The sequence below is a fragment of the Euprymna scolopes genome, chromosome 38 (assembly GCF_053919585.1).
Source record: "Euprymna scolopes isolate OS-2025 chromosome 38, ASM5391958v1, whole genome shotgun sequence".
In the NCBI taxonomy this organism is placed as follows: Eukaryota; Metazoa; Mollusca; class Cephalopoda; order Sepiida; family Sepiolidae; genus Euprymna; species Euprymna scolopes.
In genome coordinates, this window is record NC_136519.1 from 70,617,390 (window position 1) to 70,636,896 (window position 19,507).

The 19,507-nt window shown below is 31.8% G+C and overlaps 1 protein-coding gene across 4 annotated transcripts in view; it reads right to left on the reverse strand.

Moving 5' to 3' along the window:
- Positions 1–19,507, reverse strand: part of LOC145263176 (uncharacterized) — a 256,016-nt gene that overhangs the window by 153,993 nt on the left and 82,516 nt on the right. For all 4 annotated transcript variants that reach the window (XM_080120215.1, XM_080120213.1, XM_080120214.1 and 1 more), the window contains exons 5-8: positions 17,310–17,489; positions 12,607–12,663; positions 9,494–9,564; positions 7,723–7,784 (exon numbers count right to left, since the gene is read on the reverse strand). In XM_080120215.1, coding sequence (XP_079976341.1) covers positions 7,723–7,784; positions 9,494–9,564; positions 12,607–12,663; positions 17,310–17,489 — 370 coding nt within the window. The remainder of the gene's footprint in view (positions 1–7,722; positions 7,785–9,493; positions 9,565–12,606; positions 12,664–17,309; positions 17,490–19,507) is intronic.

Sequence of the window (19,507 nt, forward strand, 5' to 3'; positions counted from 1 at the left end):
GAGGTGTAATAAATAGATACAAAATAAAGCAAATTAAGACATAACAGTGGAAAAGCTAATTCACCTTTATTAATACAATATATATATATATATATATATATATATATATATATATATATATATATATATATATATATTATAGTTGCATTGTGTTTTTAAAGTTAGTCATATTTTCCTTTAACTTCTAGGACAGCGAAAGATAAATACATTTAAATTATAGGAATATATTATTTGATTATCTCCCTTTATCTATTGTGGTAAGAAATGACCTCTCTTGTCTAACTATGGGTTTATTTGTTTGACAAAAAAAAAAATCAGTTCTTGTTCAGAATTTCCCTTATATTTAAAAATAAAGAAAAATCTGTGTGATGTATGTACCCATGATGAAACGAAAAAATATTTTTTTAAATATCACACAAATTGATAAAGTACTTTTATTTTTAAATAGGAAAATCAATTTTTTTATCTGAAGGGTAACTGTCTTACCTCCCATCTTGAAAAAAAAAAATTCATGAAACAAGGGAGATAACAATTCATGCTTACTAGATTCATGTTGTAATACCTACAAATTCCTATTATACGTTAAAAATGATTTTGTTTATAAAATAAAACCCGATCAATTTACGTGATTTTTGGAATATGATATTTTTGTTCGATCAGGACTATGTACACATTTTTCTTTATTTTTGATTTTTAATATAGGGGAAATTCTGGGTAAGAATCGGAATATATTAATAGGTTATCTCCCTTTTCTAAATTAGATTGCCCCCCTTTTATCTATTAATAAATTATCTCCCTTGTCTTCTAAGCTAAGTTCATTCAACATGTTCAGGATGCGTGCACTACAAGATGGATTAAGCCATACAGAATTTCTATAGCTGTTTTTCTTATTAATCATACTTTCGAGATGTCCCGAAGGTTCTTATTCTGCTCGGATTGATATTATTTATGCTTATTATATTGCTTTTTGAATATTTATGCCTAGGACCGATCATAGCCATATTACATGATATAATGTGGGATGGTTTACTCGTTTTAATTTCTTCTCCCATACTTTATTAGGTTCATCCCCCTAACATAATTTATTTCACTGCTATATACTAATCTGGCTAATGCTTTCTTATAACATTTTTTTCTTACTACTAAATATTTGTTCATTGTAAGGTAGCCTTGATATTTTCTTAGAGATGCTAGAGATAATAGCATTTTTCACTGAGCCTGGGTGATTAGAGTTATAGTCAATATAAAGTTTGATTGTGTTCATAGTTCGTATTGTTATCTAACTTAAAGGCAATATCTAGAAAGTTCATTACTTTATGGTTATTCTTTGGTCGATATCTCTAAAGAATTGATGTTCAGTTGTTTCTGGTAAATTCTTTTTGAGAACCAGCATTTTTAGACCACATTTTTTTTTTTTAACGATGAAACTAGAATCTAAATAGTTTTCTTTTTAAACAAAGTTTCTCCTTCATTTGAAAAGGAATTAAAAATCATAATAAAGAACAAGAAAGAAACGATAAAACAAAAAGAGAAAAAGTAGTAGCAACAGGGAGCAGAACAAGAGGCAAAATTCCTTGTATAAAATTCTATCAACTTTTCCTCTTTTTATTATTTTTATTTTTATTAATTTCAAAATGTTTATCCACGTCAGTTTGGCCACTTGGAACTTTTGACCAGTAAGTCTCATTGTATGATCCAATCTATTCACACTAATGCCACTCAACTACCATCAAATGATCATACTTCTCAGCATCTCCATATATACCAATGTCATTGAGCACTTATGATGAACACCAAAGTTTCAGTGGATTTACATTTAGGAAAGCACAACACAATACAATTATTATATGTAAAAGCAGCCATGAACATGCACATAAAGTCAGATAACTAAAGAATTAAAGGAATTGGAAAAATCAGAACTTTCCGGAATCGCCATGAGAAAACTTTTACTCTAATTTCCTATTCCAAAACCGATTCCTTAAAAAAAAAAAAAAAAAAAAAAAAGTGTTAGACTTAATTTTACATTGTTGGCACTAAAGATAAAATGAAGAACATTTATTTATTATTTAGAGATTTTGTTTCACCACAAAATTATAAAGTTGATAACATTAATAATACAAACTGTAGTCTTTACCCAACTATTAAGAGAATCGTTTCTGGTTTTTTTTTTGGTTTTATTTTACAGTGATCACCACTTATCAAGGCCCGGAAGCCACACAGGGATAAGGGTTATTGCAAGTACATTACGTTAGTGTGGAGATTTGATCAAGTGTTTACTTAAGGGGGCGGTTCATTAGGAATTTGTTAACATTGGACTTGAAGACATCCAAGTTGTAGTCCGGTGGGAAGCAGGCAGACGGAACAGAGTTCCACAGGCGTGCAGTTCTAAGAAAGAAGCTTTGTTCATGGAATCCGCGTTTTGATTTAGGCACACATATAGAGTGGGGGAAATTTTTCACAGTGGATTCAGCTAGACGGGTGTTTTTCATGAAAGATTGGCGAGGGGGGACCAGAGATTGAGTTCAGACAAGCACCTGCCATGGAAATAACGATAAAACAAGGATAGGCTCGCAATGTCTCTTCTGTGGGAGAGAGGTTGCAGGGTAGAGAAAAGGGCATCCCCCACTAAGCCACAAAGTTTATTTTGTACTCTGTCAAGGCAGGATAGGCTGTTTTTAGCAGCTCCTGCCCAGATATGGCAACAGTATTCCATCCTTGGACGTACTTGGCTTTTATATAGATAGAGAATTGCATCAGTAGTAAGATATCTTCTGGAGCGGTAGAAGGATCCCACCATCTTTCCAGCGACCTTGGCAACAGACTTGATGTACGTGTTCCATTTCAGATCAGGAGTAAAGCTCAAACCCAGAAGCTTGTCAAAACACGGGGCCTCACCCAGACGAGAGCCATCCATCACAATTGATGCCAGATGGGGATCAGAGCGTTGATGATGTAAAGATAGGAGTTTGGTTTTGGATGCATTAAAAGTAACCAGTCACGTCTTCCCCCACTGAACCACACGCTCGAGATCAGAGGAGAGAGAATCAGAGAGAACTTTGTCATTTACAGCCTTTGATGTGTTGCCGTAGATGGTCGTGTCATCAGCATAGATGTCAACGAATGATTTAAGTATGTGTTTAGGGAGGTCATTGATGTAGATCAGGAAGAGAGTTGGGCCTAGGATTGACCCCTGAGGGACTCCAGTATTCATATTGCAGGCCTCCGATTTTTGTCCATCTACCACTACTCTTATGAGCCTATCGGAGAGAAATGATTTAATGATTGAGAAAACATTTCCAGTTATACCGTAGCTGGAAATCTTGTGAAGTAGACCCTTATGCCATACCTTGTCGAAGACCTTTGATATGTCAAGAGCAATTGCCCTAGAAAGGAAGCCTTTGTCAAGAGATTCACTAATCCTGTGGGATATAACCGTCAGCACATCTGCGGTAGATCTTGCAGAGCGGAAACCATATTATATGTCACTAAGAAGGTTATTCCTGCTGAGGTGGTTGACTATTTCTCTATTTAATATGGATTCCAGCAACTTACTCATAACACACAGGAGACTTATTGGTCTGTACTGAGAGAGAGATGACTTATCACCTGAATTCTTAAATACAGGGCAAACTGATGATGTCTTCCAGGGAGTCGGAAAGCACTTCTCCTTAAGGCAGCGCTTAAATAGTTTCGTAAGTATGGGAGCAAGTTCTGGTTGAAGCTTTTTTAACACTATAATTGGGATGCAATCAGGGCCAGTTGCTTTACTGGAATCTAGGTTCTTGATTAGCTTGGCGACCTCATGCATGGATATTTGTATGTTACCTAGCTTGTTCTGTGTTATAGGAGGAAATATGGGGAGTTGATGGCCTTCATCGCATAGGGTAGAATTAGCTGCAAAGTTCTTGGCAAATAGTTTGGCCTTATCTGACGCTGACGAGATGACCTCTGGTCCATTGATAATGGTTTAAAAAGGAAGTGTCCTCTATAGTATCAGATCTGACCGAATGGTTAATTGTAGGGATAGACCAATTCATACCATCTAAAAAATTCCAACAAAAACCTAACAGCCAACCATGGTTCTCCCCAGAATGTGCTGCTGCCATCACGCACAGAAATCACATTTCCCATGGCTACCAACGTAATAGATGCACTGAGACTAAAGCTGTTTCGGGAACGCCAGCAACCACTGTAAAAGAGTAATAAAAAATACAAGAGAGCTATATGCTCAGTCCGTTAAATCCAAAGTAGCTGAGCAGCGGCTTGGTTCCCACCAGTTTTGGCAAATAACAAACAGGATCCTGAACAGAAGCGTGCGTACTATCCCAACCATTATCAATGGACCAGAGGTCATCTCGTCAGCGTCAGACAAGGCCAAACTATTTGCCAAGAACTTTGCAGCTAATTCTACCCTATGCGACGAAGGCCATCAACTCCCTGTATTTCCTCCTATAACACACAACACGCTAGGTAACATACAAATATCTGTGCATGAGGTCGCCAAGCTAATCAAGCGAGCCTATTTTTGTTTTATCGTTATTTCCATGGCAGGTGCTCGTCTGAGCTCCAATCTCTGCCCCCCTTCAATCTTTCACGATAAACACCTATCTAGCTGAAACCACTGTCAATAATTTTCCCCACTCGTGCCTAAATCAAAACAGATTCCATGAACAAAGCTTCTTTCTTAGAAATGCACGCTTGCCTATTTTCCTCCTGACTTCAATATGGATGTCTTCAAGTCCAACATAAACAAATTCCTGATGAACTGCCCCTTTAAGTAATGACACTTTATCAAATCTCTAATACTAATAAATACTGCAACACTATCCCATTGATTACTGTACACAAAATAACCCTTATCCCCGAGTGGCTTCTGGGCTTAGATAAGTGGTGACTTCCATATAAAAAAAAAAATGTATTGGATATGTTTTTTCATGGTGTTTGATTAAAATACATGAGAAATGTAAAAAAAAAAAAAAAAAAAAAAAAAAAAACTTTAAATAAATTTTAAAATTTATATTATAAAATGATCTATAAAGTCTATTTTTTATGTATGTAAAAGTTTGTTAAAAAGTTCAAATAAAGTTTGTAATGTAATTGAAAAAACAAAACAAAAAAGACACACATTTTTTTATTAAAAATAAAACTAATATTGCCTGGGACATTTTTTTTTTTCGCATACACAGCCATGTTCACAGTCTTGCAGAACAACGGGATACCAAAGTAAGACAAAGCCCATTTTACTTTATTTTTAAAAGTAAAAAAAAAAAATAAAATAAAATAAAAAATAAAAATCACCTAATTATTTATTATAATTTGCAAGTCATTTAATGATGGATTAATATTAATTACAGTATTATTACAAACACTTAAATTTTTATATTTGGCAAGATAATTTAAATATTTTAAAATCTATTAATTTGTAGCGACTTAAAATAGCTATTTGAAATGAAAAAAAAGAATTACAAAAGGGAACTAATTCTTTTTTATAAAATAGAAGTTATCTCCCTTTAATTATTTCTTATTTAAAAAAGTTATATAGTTGTATTTAATAAACGTTGGCTGAGAAGTCTCTCTTTACTTGACTCTCAACGAAGTTAAACCAAATATCGGTTATTCATGTGGTAGAAAATCCAGCTCCCCAAAATGGACACTCTGGATTAGTACAAACATAAAAATTACCTCAGTCTAAATAGATTTCTCCTTCATTAACCAAAGATAGAAAGTAATATAAGAGAAGACAAAAAGATAATTTTATACTTTTAGGTTTATTTCATTTATCCATCCCCCTCTTTTACCTTTTTCTAAATTTCTAAAAAAAAAAAAATCAGATTTTGGGAAAGAAGATAATACAATGAAGAAATATGTTGAATTATTTGGATTATTCAAACTACTGTATATATATATATATATATATATATATAGGCAAAAAACAAAAACAACAAAGAATAACTTCATATTTCTATTTTTTCGGATATTACAATTGTTTCGACATACACCAGACAATTTTAAAATACAAAGTTTGTACGTATCTCGACACATTTTCATTCCATTAAAACTACATCGGGCAGTTATTACCACCCCCTCATATTTTTAACATATCTACCATCTGTCATATGACAGATGGTAGATATGTTAAAAACATGAGAGGGTCATAATTTACTGCCGATGTAGTTTTAACGGAATGAAAATGTGTCAATATATGTACAAACTTTGTATTTTTTCAAACATATTTGAAGAGATGTAACCCCGAAAATTTTAAAATAATATAAAATTTTAAATTGTCTGTTTTATGTCGAAGCAATTGTAATATCCGAAAAAAAAAAAAAAAAAAAAATATGAAGTTATTCCTTCTTGTTGAATTTGGTTTTTGCCAATATATATGCTCGATTACAGAAATGTTAATCATACTTAATATTTGAGTGAATTCATATGGCTTAAATTCTTATTGATATACATACATTACCATTGGTTAATTGATTTTAAATATATTAAACCCTTGGAATAATCTCTTCTAATATATATATATATATATATATATATATATATATATATATATATATATATAGCATGTATTTTGGATTTGAAGTTCAATATACTTTCTTTTTTTTTTTTGCCTCAATATCTAATTCCCATTATTTTTGTAGCTTAAAACTTTAAAAACTTAATTTTCTATGTTTATTGTCTTCAGCAAATAAGGTACAAACCATTTATAATATTTGCTAATATTTTTCCTTTGAGGAGATGATAAACACCGAAAACTCATGGGTTAAGGAAATATATTTATTAAACTGTATTCTTTGTTTGCAAACAATAAAAATTCTATATTTGAAAATTAACCTTTTCAAATCATAAAATTTAAAGACCTAAATTATGATTTATTTGCTCTATTTTGTATACTGAGCAATTTTATTTAGCTGAGATTGTATTATATAAAATATTAGATCTAATAATATTTTGTAAGACCGATAATCATTGAATTTGCATACCAGTAGATATATTGCATTTCATTATTCTGAAATATATATATATATATATATATATATATATATATATATATATATATATATATATATCTCCAGTTCATTTCCAATATCATGCCCAAAAGCCTTTATTCCTCTTTTCAACTACAACACTTTCTCAATTTTTGAGATGAGGATTTATAATTTGGATTATTCAGACTACTGTTCTCATCTTGAGTGTTATTCTCACGTTTCAACTAATGTAACCTCCATCTGTTTCAAATTTATCTTGTCAAACTCTGGTCTGTAGAGAATTTTGAATGGAACCCTTTATTTAATCCATGGAGCTGGTATGCTCTCATTCCACCAACCATGATCGGATGGAAAAAATAATTTGCAGTTGTATTCTTAGCATCAGCTGCACTGAAATTTCAACCTCAAAAAGAGTTTCACTTAGAATTGAATTTTACCTCGTACTTTATTTATTATACAACAGATCTTGATGATACTAAGAATCACTTAAGCAAATTACTTGGTCATCGCTGATGGAATGATAGCATGCTACCCCCATGGATTTACAAGTTCAACAAGATACACCCAAAGAAGATCAATGGTTACATAATCCGAAACATTGTGAAAATCTAAATAAGCCAAATCCTACACTTTCTATTGACCATAGTGAAGATTGGCCTAATTGGATCTGTTAAATAAAACCGTTAAATATGAAGACACCTGAAAGGACGAAAAGAATGTTACTCACTGTGGCTGTTCTGTTTTTCTGCCGCTCGACATTCTTCATACACAAATCTGTCTAACATGCTTCTGGAAGTAAAAAAGGGATTTTGTTAAATTTTCAGATTAAAAAAAAATATGTATGGTTTTGATCAGCCGTTTAACCATATCCTTCAAGGATTAATGGCAAACGAGAATGTCAATGAAAACAATTTGTAACTGTAATTTGATTAGTTCTACCATTTCTTCATCTCTGCAACCTCTCTTTCTCTCACACAGACATGATGTTGCTAGTCTCAGTCTGTTTTAATAAATACTATTCTTTTTTAATAAATACGATTATGACATGCATTCTTGAGAATTGTCTTTGGTTTCCCCTTCCAAATGTTAGTAAAAGAAAAAAGAAATAAGTTTAACAAATGTATAGAAAGTTGTTCACCAAGGTACACAAAAGACAGCTGAAATAGTATTGTTAATCAAGGTGTAGCAGCAATAATGGCAAAAGGACTGAACAAGAGGTCAATATATTAAGAGTGATTTTACGGAGTAGCAATGAGTTTTCGGACAGCTTATAGACAGTCTTAAGTTTGCAATAGTTGACAACAATTACAGCCTGAGGACAGTTCCAGTTTAAGATAGTTGGACACAAATTGTAGCAGATCGAGATGAGCTAATCTCAACCAACAAAGAGACTCGACAGTGGACGTTAGCGGTTAGAAGGTTGTTTTCTGCAATGATGCCACACACGCACCCAGAGTCCAACCAATATTTACAGAATATGTTGGATTTTATATTTTCTTTCTTTAGTGCTATTTTATCTTTATACTTGTGACCTAGCGCACACCCTCGGTGGTCACCAATGTGGAAGACGATGACGAGTCAGAAGAAAGGATGAAAGAGAGGAAGAGCAGAGAAACAGTATTGGCAGCGATGAGCGCCAAACAAGAGGGAACGTATGTGGTGTCACAATTATGTTGTTTTATGTTCATCCCCTGTTACAGCTACAAGAAAAGAGAGGTTGCTATCTTTACTTGTCGAAAGTCTTTTGACTTTTAGAAAGAGGAAGAGGCAAATTGAAGGAAAGTTGCGGTAGTTAATCTATGTATAACATTTTAATTAAAAGTTTTTATATACATGGATGTTTTTGATTTATCATCAGTGCAACTAGACAATCACTTTTCAACCTGTATGTTAAGGAGTCAAGACACTCATTGTGAATTTAGTATTAAGTTTATTCTGGAAAGATAGTAGACAGGTGAAAGAGAGACTAGTATTCTATTAACAAATGAACTATCTTCTTATTAAGTGGACACATTTAACAGAGAACTTAGGAGGGTATTTCATTTATCAAAGTTTTCCTTGCAGTGATTATAAAATGATTGACAATCTGTCTCGCACGATATCCACAAGCAGACTGACTGGACCTTAGTTTCAGTGCCAAACTCAATATCCATGACATCGTGCATCATCTCTCTGATGTCTCATTCTTTAACTGTATTTTGATCTCATCTTCATGACATCACTTTCTGTTTCTTGGTATATTTCAAATAGTCTGACAGATGGCAGAACACAGAAACAGTGAATAATCATATGTTTTTTTTTTTGGGGGGGGGGTGAGAAAAAAAATGTCTAAAAAAAAAAAAAAAAAAAAAAGTTGCACGTGCAGTATTTTTGGCATTGATAAGGCAATCACCTACAGAAGGTACCTTCTCAGAAAGAAACAAAAATGACAATTCATAAAAGCTTAAAACAATATTAAGGAAATAATAAAAAAAAAAATAATTTATCAAAGTACAAACCTGTGAAAATGAGGAAATAATTCTGAAAATATATTTGTGATATCGTCTTTTTCAATTGTTCCTATGTGATCCTGAACAAGGAGAAAAAGATTAAATGGTTGTTAATATAAAGTACATGCCACATAATTTACAACATAAAATATATTGCAACCAGACAGATGAAGGACAGGCATTTGGTTAAATGGAAATTTGGCCAGGCAGCAGACATTTTGGTGGACCACGATTGTATCAATGCTTGTCCTATAATTAGGTATGTGCAAAATGAATAGCTGATACTTGAAATGTATAAACATTTTGACCCCTCCCATTACTTAAAAATTCACAAAAAGTCAGGAAATTAACCAATTTTAATGAAATTTTCAGTATTTAGCAAATAATGGTCACGGAATATTCTGAACCAACTATTTTTATTTGAATCTTAGTGGAAATGTATTATTTTGTTCAAAGAAAAAACATCTTTACTAAAGTTATGCTTACTAAAGTAAAAAAAAAAAATGGATTTTTGCTTTTTTTTATGAAAATAAAGCATTGTAAATTGTAGCAATAAAAAAAGAAAATTTTTTCAAGAACTTTATGAAAAAAGATCCTAAAGTCTGTATTAATGAATTTGATATAACTCGAAGAAAAATTTATTTCCCAAAATACCGATATTATTGTTGAATTAAACATTGTTTATTTAATATTTTCAGACAAAAAAATTATAATTGCAAAAAATATTTCTACTTTTTTTTTTAGATTACATGTTTCATGTAATTTTTATATGTAAGATTTTAATATTTTCCTTGCTTGAATGAGCGTCAAACTTTCAGCATAACAATTTTTATATAATCTTGAAAAAGAAGTTTTTTTTTAATTTAAAAGTAGGAACAAAGAAAAATGATTAAATAAAAATTGGTAAAAATTATACAAACATTCATGATAGGAGTGTACAGATACATGGCTGGGAAAAAAGAGAAAACCAGCACTCCTTACCTCCCTATAACTACCTGGCGTCATTTTCAAACAACCATTTGACTTTCTGACATTTTGGGCTTCCATAAAATCCATATGTAGATGACTGTTTGCATTTGTCTGCAAAACGTAGAATCTCTCACTTTTGGGGGCTAATTAAGCTATTGTTTTGTACAAACAAGGTTTGTTTGTTTTTTTAATTTAATTCAGTATCTTAGGACTTTACTAATTATCTTTGAAATAGACCCAGAAAACTAAAATTTATCTTTCAAAAGACTTTTTAAATGAATTTATTTAACTTCAAAATTTAGCTGAATTTGTCAGCTCCTAAATGTCGCTGTGAAAACATTTTTTATTATAACTTTTTTGTTTCACATGTACAAATATTTTTTTTACTTTTGGAAATTGTCTTTAATCTTTCAAATACAATTCAAAAGTAGTCGGAAACCTACAAAAGAATTATGATAAACCGGCTTTCAAAATTCTACCATTATTGCTGTACTTACTTATAATCTATATATAAAGTATGCAGTTTTTTTTTATGGCACCAAACAATAACATGTTACAAGTGTGAAGGGGAGGGTAACACATACAATAAACAGTTCAATAAAATATATGGCAGTTCTGTAAATGGATTACTAACCTCAGTCTAACAACATGTCCCTTGCCGATAAAAAGACAGACAAGCATACGTATAGTTGCGTTTTTATGGCTGTCTTGTAGACACTGGAATAAATATCTCTAAAATCGAGTGGCATGCGAATTAAACATACAAGACAACTTCTTGTTACAGTTTTAAATGTCACTTTATTTTCATATGCATGTCGGGTCAAGTTGAACTGCTGGACTGTCTCTTTTTGGAGATACATACCTGCTCTGATTTTTAGAATCGACTCTCCAATCATCTTATGGACTACATGTTTGAAAGTGTCACTTACTCCCCAACTGACTGACTGACCTAACTCCTTGATTATAGTTTTTATATAATAATCTGTTTTCTTTGTTCCTAAAAGTGACTTCTTTCAATGGTAGCAATTGCATCATCCTCTGACGTTGAAATCAGTTGATGTTATTGTTTATTGCTATCGTTTTAAATTCATTTCTCGTCAAAATGTCCTTGCGTGAAAGCATCAGGACATAAAATGTTTTCTACTACTTTTGTCTATCTTATCTAATAAACGCTTTCACTTTATGAGGACATAATTAGCCGTCTCTTAAATTTTTTCTTGTCTTTGGAGGTTTTAAATTTTTATCTTGATTTTTTCCTGTTATGTACTGTATAAAGATAGATAGTTTATAAAAAGTTCTAGAAAAAAAATTTAAAGAATAAATCATTTTCAACTTTAAAATACCTATGAATACAGAAAGAACAAAAAATATTTTTCCATATTACAATAGATTCATCAATGAGATTTTGAAAATAATCATTAAATTTCAACACAAATACATATCTAAACACACACTAAACCTTTTAGACCATTACAAAAGGGCAAAATTATAGTCCATTGACTTCTGCTAAGTGTTTTATGCCAAATTACTGGTTGAATTTATGCTAATTTTTTAATATGGTATAGTGGTGACTAATCCCCATTAAACCGTAACGGTGCCTCAAACGTATTCCATAATACTTAGTTCACAGCACCTAATAAAATTTCATACAAATCAGCCCAATAATTTCCAAGAAAAAAAAAAATGAAAGTGTGTGTATATGTGCACATGCATATAAAATTTTTTTTTTTTTTTTAAGATACAAAATTTACAAATCGTTTAAAATAAAAGACAGTAAATTATTATCAAGAGCACTTTCGACCAATATCTCACTAGCATACAAAAAATATAATAAATGACAGTAGAAATGGAAACTTTTGCTCTTTTTCATTAATTATATATTTTGTTTACTAATGATTTTCTCCAGACGAAATAACAGTTTAACGCAAAAGAATTTAAAAGATGTCCAATCAATTTTATTGCAAAGCAGATTGCTTTTAAATAACATATATTCCTTTGAATTCTAAATATTCCTTTATTGAATTTAAATAGATTTTTACAAGAAATTAATTATGAGAAGGTGGGAAGTGTAATGGGAAAAAAGTAAAAAAAGACTCCTTGGCAGTGCCAGGAAATTAAAGTATAATTCCCCCACCCTGTCAGAAATTTCTTACCTTTTCGTATTGTTCAAACTTCTTCGTTGCTTCATCTATACAAGTCTGTGAAAGATTCTGGAGAAAGAAAAGAGAAGTAAAAAAATTAACAATTCATGTAAAAGATTTTGCTGGACGTATCGTGTAGCATAGTGTGGGGTGCTCTTTGGATTCACTCCGACTTTTTGTCAACAGAAACAGCTGTTCTTCTGACACATAAGTAGACAGTAGAGTCTTTTTTTAATTGCATTTTCACCTCAAACAAGGCACAGTACGACTTTGATGTAGGGGGCTACTATTTGGGGCATAATTGCAGGAATACTATGTAGGGAGTTGAGTAGAAAGATGTCTGTTTACATTACACTTGAACTTCTGCTTGTTAGTACAGTCAGGAAAGAATGAACTCAGAAGAGAATTCCAAAGTCTAGCAGTTCTGGAAAATAAACTTAGAGTAGAAGACTTTCTGGCATCTGAGGATTTCTACTGTGTAGAGGTGGGATTTTGTTGCTTGTCGGGTTTGTTGCGGGTATTTTATGTCGAGGGTGTACATTGGAGCATCTACCATTAAAAACTTTGTAAAACAGGCAGAGGGATACAAAATTTCGTTGATGGGAGAGTGGCTGAAGCCTAGCTGACAGTTCAGGACTTATTAGGTTGGTGACTCTTTTGAACGCTGTTCAGGAGTGAGAGACTCGTAGCAGATGCACTCAAATGTGACAACAATACTTCATATATGGGCGAATTGTGGCCTTGTAGAGGTACCGGATACTTTCAGGCGTAAGTACCTTTCTAGCATAGTAGAGAGAGCCCACCTTAATCGCAACAGCCGCGGTAATGCCCTCGATGCATTTGTTCCAACTCACGTTCCCTGTGAACATTAAGCCGAGGAGTTTGAACGAAGTACTTTCAGGTAATGTATCATTAGCCATAGCTATTGGTGGTTTAGAAGGTTTCTTATAATTATTAAAGAAAACAAACTTAGTCTTGGCAGCATTGAATGTTACCATCCATTTTTCTCTTCATTCAACTACAGACTGGGGGTCTTCCTCTAGGATTTCCGCCATTGCATTACATTGTCATCAGTTATCGATGACAGTGTGAGTCACACTTTTTACAACAATGAAAGTTGAGAATCGAGTTGGATGCTTGAACAATTGGACTGATTACAATTAGAAAGATCGTGGCTTGGGTCAAGTCAGAAAAGCTTTGGGAGATCAAGATGAACCGGGTGCAACAGATGAACCCAGCCTCAATGGAGCATAGATGTGAACCTTAGCATGTAGAAACACTCACCCAGAATCCATTCAACATTTATATAAAGCATCAGTATCTGTGTTTTTTTGTATCGTTTTCTTTTATTTTCTACTTGTGGACTCATCGACAATTGCCAATGTAAAAAAGATGACGACAAAACTGTTAAAACAAGAAAGATGAAGATGAAGGAGAAATCTACGGCACACAACATTTGGGGTTGGTGGCTTCTCGGGAGGGGGGGGGGGTCTATCATGTGGTAGCACAATTGTGCCACAGAAAACTGGGTGAAGACTCATCATTCACTGCTATTTATCATAATGCACCTTGGGGTATTAATAAAAAAAAATTTTTTTCATTTATCTATTAATTTAAAATCATTTAAAACCTATTTCATTAAAAAAAATAAAAATAAAAACAAATAAAAAAAAATTTAATTTAATATTTAAAAGTTTAAATGTCGACTTAATGTGCCATAAATAGTGACTAAGTAAATAAAGCTGTGGGGTGCTTGTTTTTTTTTGTTTTTTTTTTGTTTTTTTTTTTCAAATAAAATTTTACAAGTGACTTTTTTTTTTTTTTTTAATTTGTCGAATCTGCAAAGGGTGTTTATTCCAAAAGCCATTCTCAACATGGGGAGGTTGTAAATAAGAAAATGCCTTTTGGAATTACTACCCGCAACCTCCCCATGTTAAGAACGGATTTCGAAATAAACACCTCAAACCTCCCCATGTTAAGAACGGCTTTTGGAATAAACACCCTTTGGAGATTGGACAAGCAGCACACATTAACCAAAAAAGAAAAAAAATAATAATTTTTTAAAGTTTTCTCAAACATTTTTTTTAATATATAATATTATCAACTAGTGCTTTTGTTTTTTTTTTTTTTTTTTTTATTAAACTGGAATAAAAAGGTTCAAACTAAATCTTAAATAAACCAAAGTGACTTTTTTCTTTAACTGATTTTTTTAACACAAACTATAATCTAAAATTTTGAAACAAAAATTTATAACAAAATTTGAAATATCCCGCAACACATAAATAATTGTTTACTTTCTGGCTAAAGAGAGAATATAAAAAATAGTTTATTTTTTGCAAATATCTTAAGGTATGAAGCTAAAAAGATATTTGCCAAAAATACCCTTGACCGAAACTTGAGTAAATTTGTTTTATTGTTTAATAAAATAATATAAGATTTTTTTTGCACTGACAAACTGAGTAAATCACCCATATCGAAATTGCTTTGACTAATTAAACCCCTAATGACTGAGACGATTTTATAATACAGTCTGCCAAATAATTGTCTCAGGTTTTAACAATTTAATTAAATGTACATCATGTTTAATTTTTAGCCGTGCATAATTAGTAAAACCAAGGCATGACTAATCTAAAAAACAAAAATAAACTTTACAAAGATTTTTAACCAAAAAAAAGAAAACGGAATAAAAGTAACACACAAAATTGGAAAAAATAATATTTTCAAAAAGAATTATTGTTGTGAATATTTTTTATATGAATCTTTAAATAATTTCAAAAAGAATTATTGTTGTGAATACTTTTTATATGAATCTTTAAATAATTTCAAAAAGAATTGTTGTTGTGAATACTTTTTATATGAATCTTTAAATAATTTCAAAAAGAATTGTTGTTGTGAATACTTTTTATATGAATCTTTAAATAATTTCAAAAAGAATTATTGTTGTGAATATTTTTTATATGAATCTTAAAATAATTTCAAAAAGAATTATTGTTGTGAATACTTTTTATATGAATCTTTAAATAATTTCAAAAAAAATTATTGTTGTGAATACTTTTTATATGAATCTTTAAATAATTTCAAAAAGAATTGTTGTTGTGAATACTTTTTATATGAATCTTTAAATAATTTCAAAAAAATTATTGTTGTGAATACTTTTTATATGAATCTTTAAATAATTTCAAAAAGAATTATTGTTGTGAATACTTTTTATATGAATCTTAAAATAATTTCAAAAGAATTATTGTTGTGAATACTTTTTATATGAATCTTTAAATAATTTCAAAAAGAATTGTTGTTGTGAATACTTTTTATATGAATCTTTAAATAATTTCAAAAAGAATTGTTGTTGTGAATACTTTTTATATGAATCTTAAAATATTTTCAAAAAGAATTGTTGTTGCGAATACTTTTTATATGAATCTTTAAATAATTTCAAAAAGAATTGTTGTTGTGAATACTTTTTATATGAATCTTTAAATAATTTCAAAAAGAATTGTTGTTGTGAATACTTTTTATATGAATCTTTAAATAATTTCAAAAAGAATTGTTGTTATGAATACTTTTTATATGAATCTTTAAATAATTTCAAAAAGAATTGTTGTTGTGAATACTTTTTATATGAATCTTTAAATAATTTCAAAAAGAATTGTTGTTGTGAATACTTTTTATATGAATCTTAAAATAATTTAGCAAAAATAACCTCTAAATCGAAATTTTGGAGTAAATTCATTTTATTGTTTCTTTTAACAATACAACAGATTTTTATGATATTTTGCACTTACAAACCCAGTAGTAAGTTTGTGTAAAAGTTGCTTTAATAGTAAATCAGCAGCAGGAACAAATAATCATACATAATTAGTTGTACAATTTTAGTAAACCTCCTTATGTACGATCAAAATCCGACACAATTAAATGCCCGATTCAGCTCCTGCTGATTCAAGCAACTTTACACATTTCTATATGACAAACAGCAGGAGCAGTCATTTGCACAATGATCGGGAATAATTTGGTCCTACATATTTAGTAAAACCGTCTTTATCGCAAAAGAAACATTGCTAGTCTTTTTATATTCTTCCATTAGTTTCATGACAAGTGTTCAACTGAGCTTCAAACTATGATCCCTTCTGTAAAACATTAACAAAAAACTTGACTAGCTACAAACATTGTCAATAAATTCTCTTTCACTCTCTTCTGTGTACTAAGTAGAACTTTGATGAGCAAAGTTTCTTTTCTAGACCTGTATGTCTGTGGAAGACAGTATCACGGGGCTGCTTCCCAGCTGACTATAACAATGACTTTTCAAGTCGAATGTAAAATTCTTGTTGACCCATATTCTTAAATAATTTCTGACCAATTAGGATCATCAGTATTAATCCTCCCAAATGCTTCAACATCTACTTGTCAAACTCAATAACCCTTATCCTCGAGTGGCCTTTGGACCTTGACAAGTGGAGACTAGTCTGTAAAAAAAAAAAAAAAAAAAATGTTGATAATAGTGACGATTAGCTGAACTTCTTTCATATTTGTATGCAAAGAAATTCCAAATTCCAATTTTGTTCCATATAAGTTATCAAATTTACCGAATTTTCATTACTAATGATTACAATATTGTCCAATTTCTACTGTACACTCTTTAACCCTTATCCTTGAGTGGCCACTTAGCCTTGATAATGTGGTGATGCCTGTGTAAAAAAAAAAAAAAAAAAAAAACTTACATGTGATGTTGTTGATAAAGTTTTCGGTGTTGACATGGTAGATACAACTGGCTCCTCAGCAGTTTTCATTGTTTGCTTCAATGCAAGACTTAATAATGGAACCGACTTTGAAGGACCATTGTTTTGATTTGTAAGATCAAGTTCTTTTAGTAATGCATCACGTTTGCTGCTTTCTGTGGACTAAAATATAAAATTACATATATATTACTTTGTCACATGCAGCTACATGGGTGAATGGCTACCACATCGTCAGCAAGAACAAAATAAGGCAATTGTTAAAAAGTGGAGAGTTAGATCATCTATTTACAGGCTAATACATCCACCACAAAAAAAAAATCTCCTTCACAGAATCGTTAATAGAATTCACAATCCTTTCTGCACTACAAGCAAACCAGAGTTAGTACAAATAAATGCCTGAATTATAGTTACATTCAGCTAAAGTTAAACCATCAAAGCCAATGTTGAACCTGGTTTCAGTCCACAGTTCAACAAGATTTGCCACTGCTTCCAGGACTAGTTGCTCATCACCATCTTAACCACTGTGGATTGTTGTGCGTGGTCTGCATTCATCCAGGACATTGTTCTATGAGAGGAGCCGGTTGAACACATCCTGTGTGAATGTCATCTCAATATGCCAGAATTGTCCACCAAATTTCAGTCATTAACGCCCAACAGTCTTTGTTTTATTGCTTCTTAACAATATAGGGGGACACTTTGATAATCATCTAATCAGTAGGTGGTGTGATGATTCTGGGTGGATTTCACACACACACATTAACTCACCCTCTCCTCCAGATTTTTAGCTGTGGGATTCTCTCAAACAATGTCTGTAAAACCAATCTGTTGACTATTCCTGAACTGCCATCATGGTTAAAATCAAGCGAGAAATAAGTGTGAGTTATTGATAATTTTCCATGTTGTAACCAGGTATGCCATTAAAGGACAATAAAACAAAAGCTATTGGACATTCATGATTGAAACTTAATGGATATATGATAGTCTATCCGCGTCGCAGGACACTAAATATGATAGGATCCCATGCTAAGGGATCCCTGTTCATGTAAGAGTCGTTTTCCGGTCGTCAGTGACTAAATGTAAATTCTTGGCAATACCCTGTTGATCGATTTGGTTGATATGCTGCCGCCACCCCAGGGTTAGAAGGAAAACAATTTCATATACATAAAAGAAAAACAACTCAGTGCTCTATTCTACTGATTAAATTCCAGAGAAATGATATAGAAATATATAATTATGTACAATTGTCTTACAGTTCAATGTTCAAATGTCAGACTCCACTGAGGCTATACATAGATTTCACTTGTGGGAAGAGGGGAGAGAGTGTGGTGATTCTCTACAAGTTGTTCAGTCTTAACTCTCAACAACTCCAACTCGAAACTCATGGTTTTGACTGTGCACTCCGTTCATATACTTAGGGGAGGGCTGAAACCGGGATTGTTCCCTGGACCAATCGTACCCAACTACGTCACCCATGGGGAGGTTCTTCTTCTTGCGAGTGCACTTGTGGATCTGCAAACATTCTCATGGCCCTGTGAGGTCATCCCCGTGACCCTCTGGGTCGGCGCACTACACTTAAATTATAAACATCCTTAGTCTAGAACATTGAGTCATTCCGGTTTCAGAGTACAATTTTCAAAAAATTACATCGTTGTCGATTTTCTTAACAATGAAAATCACAAACCTAATCTTTTCTCTCAGGAAGGTTTTTTGCTGTCACCCGGGCACACCAATGATAATTAAAGAATAAAAAGAAAATCATATCTGCCCGGCTTTCTTCAGTATTTCAGGAGTCTTGGCCTCCCTCCAGTGGGGAGCTTAACCATTCCCTGGGACGGTCACATTAGAGACAAGTTAGACGTATAATGAAGTTTATTTGTACCAAAAATGGTTGGATTGCAGAAAGCATTGTTTTTTTTGTTTGTTTTTTTTTTTAATTCCAAGTATGACATTTCTGGGGTCACCTTGTTTTATATAAAAAGCAGTTTTCTGTGTATGTTCAGCAAAAAAAAAAAAAAAAAAAAAAATCACATTACATATTCAGAAACAATATATAGGGTCCACCATAAATCACTATATATTTTCTTTTGTTTGTAACTTTGTTGATATTTAAGCATTTCATCTATTTCAGACTATTCAAGTACAGTGCTTCGAAAGTTATAGTCAGCAAAAACAGTAATATT